General features: G+C 42.0%; 1 protein-coding gene across 4 annotated transcripts in view; it reads right to left on the bottom strand.

Moving 5' to 3' along the window:
* Positions 1-9,756, bottom strand: part of samd4a (sterile alpha motif domain containing 4A) — a 66,686-nt gene that overhangs the window by 10,826 nt on the left and 46,104 nt on the right. For all 4 annotated transcript variants that reach the window (XR_007570141.1, XM_050047179.1, XM_050047170.1 and 1 more), the window contains 3 exons: positions 8,787-8,994; positions 5,904-6,030; positions 948-1,031 (listed from right to left, as the gene is read on the bottom strand). Coding sequence is in view for 3 of the 4 variants with exons in the window: in XM_050047179.1 (XP_049903136.1) it covers positions 948-1,031; positions 5,904-6,030; positions 8,787-8,994 (419 nt within the window). In the remaining variant the exon portion in view is untranslated. The remainder of the gene's footprint in view (positions 1-947; positions 1,032-5,903; positions 6,031-8,786; positions 8,995-9,756) is intronic.

Below are 9,756 nucleotides of genomic sequence, written 5' to 3'. Positions count from 1 at the left end.
TATATCTTCAGTAGCTAGCTAGCTAACCCTACACTTTTCAGGGTTTGATTTTGGTTTTGGAACAGGGAAGAAATGTATATCTTTTTCCAACCTCTCCAGGTAACGAGTATCATTAATACACGACGTGCCCCAGGCACAACATTTAGATCCAAATCCGCAAAACCAGCCTGCAAATGAAGGAAATCTGAAACGATTGCATTAGAGTCAATGGAACACAGCTGTGTTGTTGTCGGACCCTGGTCGGAGCTGGCCCGATGCTACGTTATGACTGGCTAGTCTGCGTCCGGGGGCGGGACTTAGTGAAGGGTCAATTCATATACCAGTATGTCACATACAGTATTATATATAAAAAATGGGTGGAAAAAAATCACCATAATAGATTGAAAATCAATGTAATGCCTTTAAAACCAGCCAAAAACACAGATATCTTCAATCTATGATGATATCTAGTCTCACATATCAATATATTGTCTAGCCCAGTATGGGGATATACGCTTGTTTTTGTTCATAATTCTCGTCTTTCATTCTTGACGACAAAATAAAGAAATCAAATGCACAAAACAGCTTTAAAATCAAACAGCGCCACTGCAGTCGGAAACCGAAGTGGATTCATTCTCAACAGCTGAGATAATTCAGCCGGTGCAGAGAAGACAGACACTGATATCTGCAGTGAACATCACTGCCAGACAGTCATCAGAAACCTGGTTGATATGATAATCATGTACAGAGGGATTTGAATAACCACATTACTCCATGATCCACTTAAACATCACATCCTGAATATGTCCAAAGGCAGTATAGTGTTCATGTAATGTAAGAGCGAGACTGACTGACAGGAGGGCTGCACTGCATGCTCCTGAACCATGCTTAATCTCTGGAGCAACTGTATCTTTGATTCTTACGTTTAATGGAATAATTATTAGGATTAATTAAAAACTGTGCCTTACCTGCCAAGGCATGCTCTGTCATACTCAGACACAGAGACTCAAGGCGATTGTTGATGTCTGGCTCTGTCACCGGTAACTGAAGATCTGTACAGGAACAAAAACATCAGTGATTAAATTATATTCATATCAAACAGATAATGTGAATAAAATGTCCTGGTGATGAGGGTCACAGCAGGTACGGTTTATCCTCTCAGAAGAAGGAAATTATGTACAATATCAGTGCCAAATAGTTTCTCATGTTTTGACAAGCTGCATAAAATTTATTTAATGACTTCACACATCTGAGTCAGAGGCCTTTGATCAAAATCAAACAGAATCATAATAATGCTCAAACTTCTTTTCTTGCCTTTTTTGTTTTAATAAATTGGCGTCAGATGACAAGTTGGCAAAGAAGTAGAGAAATGAATTCAGATCAGTCCACTGGGACAATACCGTCCACTCAACCAGAGTGCAGCCTCAATAATCAGATTATACCACACTGTTAACCCCAGCACTGAGACACATGCTACATCAAAACAATGACTGCAGGGGCATGGCGTCTTTTGTCACTTTGAGTGACTGTGTGTGTGTGTGTGTGTGTGTGTGTGTGTGTGTGTGTGTGTGTGTGTGTGTGTGTGAAGGTGTGGAGACTAGATTGAGGACAAAATTAAATTCACTAATTCAAAATAACATGAAATGTAAGTGATATTTTTTGCTTTTAACTGCATGGTAATATGAAATATTACTATGATAATCTCTCCCTCTAATTGTCATCTCTGTCTTAAAGTCCTCCTAGTAAACACATACTTTTACATTTAAAAACTGATAATACTGTATGGTGTGTTCAAGTAGCACTGTTTAGAAACAAAACACTGTAGGAGGATTAGTTTTTGTATTTAATGTAAAGCTGAATATCTTTTTGTTTTTGACTGTGGGTTAAACATTAACCAAGCAGCAACCTTGGCTAAAGAATGAAGCCAGCAAGGAAATGCTAAAAACTGCAGTTCATCAAATGGCCACTTCAGGCTGGCCCCAAAAGCATGTCACTCCCCACAGACCCCCCAAGTTAAAATGCCCAACTTTACAGCAGAAAAAACATGTTTACGGTCTGGTACAAAAATTTGTTTTGGTCTCCATCACTAATTTCCCCTTCATGACAACTGTATGCATGATCAATTTTTATTAAACTCCCTCGTTTACATTTTATTAAGGCTTAAAGTTACGCATATTTAACGGTGCTTTGAGTGACAGGCTGTCTGTGAGGCAGCTTAGGAGTCAGATCCAGCCCTCACTCCTCCACAGCTCTGCCCTCTTGTCAAAATATGGTTACTTTTGGCTCTATTTCCAAGATGGCGACAGTTCAAATGCCAAACTCAAGCCTTGCAAACGGGAGTCCCCAAGCCATTGGGTGATGTCCATTATTTATAGTCTTTGGACAAGATAAGCAGTATTAAGATGTCACCTTGAGCTTCACACTTCACAGACTAAGCAATTAACTGAGAAAATAACTGGCAGATTAATCAATTCTGAAAATAATCCCTAATTACAGCCCTCACATCATTAAAGCAGTATAGTGATTTAATTATCAGACATACTGCACATCCTGTTGCTACAGTTACTCACTTCCAAGTTTATAAATAGTAACGTTATTTGGATTATGTTAAAGGTTCAGGGTGTAAGATTGAGGGGGATTTAGTGACAACTAACCGCAAAGACTGCAGACTGCAACAAGCTGAAGCTTCTCCCAGCTGGGACTTCTTCAGTGTTTATTTTTCAGGAGTTTTTTTTTTACAGTAAGACAAATTATCTGCAGAGGTCTCTCCCTCAAAACAAAATGAACCAGGTGATTAAAGTAGTAAATAAAGCATTTTCACTTTACAAATCAATTTTTCTCTGATGCTTTTTGGCACGTAGCAGATGGGTGGCTTGCATACTCCATGCTAATGTGCGTTCATCCTTTTTTTCCTGATAACTGAAAGTGTGCTCGCCTTATTTCTGATCCAGGCGTTAAAGAGTTTTTACCATGAGCCAAATTATCTGTAGAAGTATCTTCATCTCCAAAAGAAATGGTTCCGGTCATTTAAAACAGTATAAACATTGAATAAAGCAATTTCACATTACAAATGAGTGTTTCTCCACGTTGTTCAGCATGTTGGCGATGGGCAACTCCCGCACCACAGGTTATAAATCAACATTTTTTCGACACTGCTTGTCACAGATAGAGATCTAACTATGGTGGCTGATGTGAAAGGCCCTGTCAAGAGGCTCTGTTTGGGCTACTGTAGAAACATGGCAGTGCAACATGGCACGCTCCGTACACAAGGAACCGCTACCTATGTAGATATAAACAACTCACTCTAAGGCCCTCTATACACTGTGCGATTTTAGCAATCTTACAAGACTATTGCATGACACACTGTGAGATGTGGATCTAATATACTTTGGTACGACGTCAAGTTTGATGTGTGCAGATTGTACGATGGCTGTTTACTACTGAATCGCAGGTAACGACGTGCGTCAATATGCAACGCCATCAGCGTGCACTGCATCAGTGTACGTCATCCATCTGCGGCACCATAGGTAGCTTGCTCACCTGGAAGTTGCAGTTCCTCCACAATTTCCTTCAATGCAGCGTCTTTTTTTCTCGCAGTCATGATAGCAGCAGGAGGAAACATCAAATAAACAAGGCTTCTGGTGCCACAGCTCCACCAAACTTTCCTCTTTCTGGGAGTTCCACAGACTTCTTTTTGTTCGTTTTACCTCCATGGCAAGCGATCATTTGTTTGGGTTTAGTGCCGGTGTCGCGGTGACCATTGCGTCATTTCGTGCTGCATTTCCCATTGGTTGATTAGTAGACGTAGGTCGGAATCAGTCAGAATTAGTCAGAATTTTATCTCAGGTTATCTTTTGTCGCATGACGTTGACAACGGCCATCCTTGAACCTGTCTCACAGTCCGACGTAAGACCACTGTTTTAGAGCCACGACCAAAGACATTGTTGTTTCTCCCACGATGGTCATCTTTCGTCTGGGACAGCCCCAAAACGCACAGTGTATACCCATAACGTAACTTAAGGTAGCTCATTATGTTTAATTTCCACCAATAAACCCCCCTCAATCCTACACACTGAAAAAACTATAATATTATCAAAGGATTCTCATCACAAAAATTTAACTTTAAGGCCCCCTTTATTTTTCTCTAACTCTCAGGTGCTGGTTGCTGTCTTGGCCTAACGTGTGAGCAGGGTGGAGACTGTTTTGTGGAGGGTTGGGCTGAGGTTTGAGAGGGGAGCGCGTGTGTGTTGAGGGGTAAAGGTGGGGGGTTGTATTTGGGCCACAGTACAGCCTAGCAACCCCTTCCAGCCATTTAGTCCTTAGCTGAGTCTTCAACACAGGCCGGGCGGTGAAAATCCCTTGTGGCCAGAGAGAAAAGCTTAGTTAGGCCCAGTAGTCCACACTGGACTATTTATAGGCTCCAAATCCGCCCCCCACATCCCTCCACCCCCTGTACACACAGACTCACAGCGACACAAACACACACTAAAGTAAACTATACACACACTTGTTCCTTCATCCCCTCATTTTCTCTGCTGTGTCTCACTTAATAAGTCTCTTTATACATCTGTTGGCAGAGAGAAAGAAAGATTGCGCATACGTGTAGAGTCAGTGTGTGTGTGTGTGTGTGTGTGTGTGAAAGTGTGGGGGGTGTCTAGCCTTTCAAATCAGTTGCTCTGGCCGAGACCCAGCTACAGCCACCCTCGAGGGTGACTGCTATGAGTGCATGACTCTGCAGAGTTGTTTAAGAAGCAGAGATGGAGGGATGAGAGAGAAAGAGGGAGGGGAAGTTAAGAAAGAGAACGAGTCAGGGAGAGAAGGAAGGGAAGGAAAGTGGGCCAGGGAGCCATGTCCTCGCTGCACAAAGAGCCTCATTGTGAGACTCCTCTGACTCTTTCCTCCCTCCCTGCCTCTATCTCTTCCTCTCTCACATACAGTCTCCACTCTCCCTCCAACTTCCCTCCTGCTTTTTTAAAATCTGTTTTTCCTCTTCATTCTAAAAAGAGAACATTTCTAGTGTGTGTGTGTGTGTGTGTGTGTGTCTATGTGTGTGTGTGTGACAAGAGCAGAGGAAGTCCCAGCTTGTCCTATTACTGTCCATTGTTCCTGTGGGACAAAGTCCAGTCAGCAGAGGCTACTACAGGTCACTCAGCCTGGCGCCGATGGTCACCGTGACCCAACCCTGTGTGAACACTGAGCCGGGGCCTTTCAAGGCAAGACCAGGCTAAAAATGATCTCCATTACCAAGGATGACTTCCTCATGTTTAGATGCAATTTTGTTTATTTTATGTTGAGATGATGCCTCGTCTTGCATAAAGACCAATATTGTCAATTCATAAGAACCGACGACTGGATAATTATTTCCTGTGTGTTTCCAGATTTTTCACCATGATAACAAGAAGAAAGTGAACAGAGCTGAAACTCAATGTTCTGAGCTTCATATGAAGTTCGATTTTGTCGAAATTCAACACTTTGGTTGACACTTTCATCTGAACAGAACAGCTCAGCTGCAGAGTGGTTTGTGTGTCTGAGGTAAAACGAGACAAGGACTTTAATATTTAATATAATATTTACTTCTAATATTATACTTTTAGACCTAAAACCACTGAATGAACACCAAAATGGGTCAAAGCCCAGCCCAAACATGCCAGTACTGTCAGGTCTGAATTTTAAAAAGAGAAGATGATGGAAAAATAAATTAAAATTGACAGTAAGACACTACGGGATACATTACTGCCTTTAAAAGGAGATTTAAGTGTTAAAGGGGGAAAAACTGTCACAGCAGATTTTGGCGGTGTGTCTCATTTCAGATGTGGAAGCAATAATTTGTCGATATTAAATACAGAATAAAAAAAAAAACACTGATTATAAGTATAAACTGGTCACAATAAACAACTCTGAGGATGTTTTCCTGTGATTCTCACCTGCTTGTTGGAACATGACCATGGTTTGTGGTGTGGTGTGAACCGGCAGGGAGCGGGTCCTCTGCACGGAGCTGTGGGTCCGGCTGGGCATGCTGTTGCTTCCTCCGGGGTTGGCAAACCAGAGACCCTGAGGAGAATATTTAAACAACAGCATTAAATTAACCTCTTGAACATGCAATCTCTGTAGGACTATTACTACTACTACTACTGTCATTAATATGCTTCAACACTGTTCACTGACAGAACAGTAAGACATACAATTTCTGCTTCTGCTTTCAAAATGAACAAAACTATATTTAATATACAAATTCTGCTTGATAACACTTGTAAAATATATCAACATATCAATTGTAAAATGTATCAACTTATCCCGAAGGAGTCACTAAATTATGTAGCTGAGACTTTTAAACTTTTCTATTTTTAAATGTAACTTTTGTTTAAACTGAAGACCAATTCTGTTTTTCTAAAACAGAAATCATCATCAAAATCAATATTTTTCTAGGGTGCATGGCGTATGTTGAATGTTCCTTTATGAACAAATAAAGTTAAACACGATATAGTTTTGGGCTGCATGTAGACTTTAACTTTTGTTACACAGACCAGTCACGATGATTACATTATCAACTTATGGTACTATATGGACACATAAAGTCAATCGTTTTTTTGACCTCAATATTGCCCGTTGTGTTTACATGCCTGTTTGTTTACATTAAAAATGTCACCAACATTTTAGCCAACATGATGCCAGATCATAACAAGACTTCAGCGCTGCAATACCATCTTTTTTTCTTCCTTCCTCACCTTCTTGCACAAGTCCGAAGAAAAATAAAACAACACATTAAAAGACGACACATCCTATCTTACCAGTAGCCTGCAGCTGCAATTTTAGAATGAAAGAGGCTCAGTCCTGATAATCGCTAGCTTGCACATCCCCAGCAACAAGCCAAAAACTCCATAGTTTGTACTTTTAACCCTCCAACAACTTCATCCTCCACTCCTTATATCCACCAGCAAACCACCCAGCTTCCATCCTCGGCCACCAGCGTGTGAATGGGTAAACGTGACTCATAGTGTAAAAAGCGCTTTGAGTGGTCAAATGACTAGAAAGGCGCTATACAAGTCCAGGTCCAACACCTCAAGTAGGTGGGAAATCTAAAACCTTAGAGAACATAACAAAAGGGTAACCATTTTTCCCGTCTTTCTCAAAGACAATAGTATCTTTAATTTCAATTATATCTGGGACAATATACCATCCAACAAAAGCAATTATCGTGACAGGCCTATTGTTACACAGTTGTAATGTACCACGGACAACATAATAATATATCATTATTCGATGCACAAATTTCATGTTCAAAGATCCTCCTCCTTACATTCATTCCCTGCATCACTGCTTTCACACATTGCTGAAACTTTCACTGATCAAAGAGGAAAATGAAATATGCAAGCTTGAAAGAAGTTGGGTGAAAGATCAAGGCCGCAGCTTCTTCAACATTTTCTCTCCCCACGCTCCTGTCTGGATGTCTGGCCCACACCTAATGACAGTCTCAGACACTCACCACATGAATTCCTCCCTGTAACCTGCCTATTATACCCCCAACACCACTAACCCCCCACCAACCCGCCCCCCCAACACCTCCCCTCGCAGCCCTTCAGTGCCACGGGCCAGGGAAAAACAGGAAATGCCTGTGCACTGTTCTCACTGCCTCTCTCACTCTCATACACACTCATATAAACTCTCTTGTTGCCCCTCCTCCTCCAACACCACAGCTACCTCTCCCAAACTATGACTCATATATTTCCCTCCCACCCTCCTTCTTCTTCTTTCTCTCTCTACACATCCACACTACAGTCCCACACAAGAAGGTCCAGCGTGAGGAGGAGGAACTGAGGTATTTCCTCCCATTGTAAGGGATGAGAGAGAGAGAGAGAGAGAGAAGGAGAGAGGTTTCCAATGAACTGGGTCAGCCCAGACCGAAGTGTGCCAGGATGGGCCTGCAACAGCTCCACAGCTCCTCCTGTTTCAGTGTTCGGCACTGACGCAGGGCCTCTGGTATGTGGGGTGACCTGCCTACGAGTTCCATCCACCTCACTTCATTCGCCAAACACCACCGCTGCTCCTCATCCTCACCCCACATTTTTTTTGTCATGGAATAAAAAGTCTATTTCAAGCAGGATACGTGCTGAAGAAGGAATTCTGCTGCCCAGGTCATTGTAAACATCCTGGAATGTATTATTACGCATTTCAAAATCTTCCTCTGTGCAGTCACGAACACCACTGCCATTCAGCATTTCCAGTCACTTCACACACCATGATACCATTAGCTCAGCTCTCATTTTTAATTAGAGAATTTTAATTAACAGGCCTTTTAGGAAATAATCTGAACTATCCAGCCTCATCTCATGTCTTTGACCACATCTACTGATACTAGATTAAGTAATAACACTAAATATAAAACTGACGGAGCATATTAATTAGGTTTGAAAATCTCTCAAGATGACCGCTACTCCTCCCACAGTCCAAAGATATGCAGGCTAGGTGAATTGGTGACTCTAAAATGTCCGTAGGTGTGAATGTGAGCGTGAATGTTCTCTGTTTGTCAGCCCTGTGATAGTCTTGCGACCTGTCCAGGGTGAACCCCGCCTCTCGCTCAATGTCAGCTGGGATAGGTTCCAGCCCCCCTGCAACCCCCAACAGGATAAGTGGTTACAAAAAATGAATGCATTAATGTATAGTAAAGAAAAACTACTAAATAGTAACACTCTCTGGACACTGAAAGGCTCATCATACCTCTCTCCATACTGTCCACCCTGTAATCTAACTCCCTGTTCTCCCTGCTGGTTTACGCTCACCTCTCCTGTCTGGTTGCTGGTTTCACTCACCTGTCTCCCCTGCTTGGGACCGGTGGGTGTGCTGCTGGAGCTGCGAGGTGTGGGTCCCAGCAGCCCCCCGCTGCCCAGCAGGCCCAGCCTGGCACCTGGCAAGCTCCTGGAGGGCATCTGAAACTGGCGAAGGCTCCTCCTGGCCGACACGCCCCCCGTGCCCCCAACACAGCCAGCGGTGGGGAGAGAGTTGGACTGGCCGAAGCGGCTGCAACAGGACGAGACAAAAAGTAAGATACAGGAAAGCACGGGCAGAATCCTGATGACAGGTGTTGAAATTGTATTAATAAAAGAGCAGTTAAGCATTCACCAAGGTTCACAGTAAGGTAAATAGGAGCAAGATAAGTTAAATATATACTCAAATCTTTATTAAAAAAAGAAGAAAACAAAGTCAGACATTTTAATAACAAGCAGTGGACATTTTTTGCACAACGCTCATCACCACTGCAATTTTTCCTCTGGTTTGGTGAAGCTGTGGTGTTCGGGAGGAGAATGATAAATGTCCTGAACAAAGCTGAACTTGCAGTAATGATAAAAAAAAAGAATTTTTCTTTTAATTCATTTAAGATTAAATTATCATATTAATTTGAATTTTATCTTTACTTTAGCAAAATCTGCCAACTGTCTAAAAAACTAATGAATAAATCTTTCTCTAACTCACTTCCATAGAAGCAGAAGGAGAGTAGAACTGACACTCCCATTCAAATCAGTGTAGCAGGATGATCAAAGCAACGGCGATTTTTTATGTGTACCATTTCAATTGCAACCGTTGTCGCAGGCTAACTTCCATTTAAACTTCCATATGAACAAATTGACCCCAACCGTAAACTCACCGAGGTGAGGTTTTGCAGTAGTGACCAAACGAACAGCGGAGTAGAAACGTTACATTTTCAAACAAGCGATCTGTTACTTTAAAAATAATACAGCGAGTGTTATTTAGCTGAATGTTTAGTTGCCATTCATTGCATAT

This window comes from Epinephelus moara, chromosome 1, assembly GCF_006386435.1.
Source record: "Epinephelus moara isolate mb chromosome 1, YSFRI_EMoa_1.0, whole genome shotgun sequence".
Lineage (NCBI taxonomy): Eukaryota > Metazoa > Chordata > Actinopteri > Perciformes > Serranidae > Epinephelus > Epinephelus moara.
This window is presented reverse-complemented; position numbering and strand designations above follow the sequence as displayed.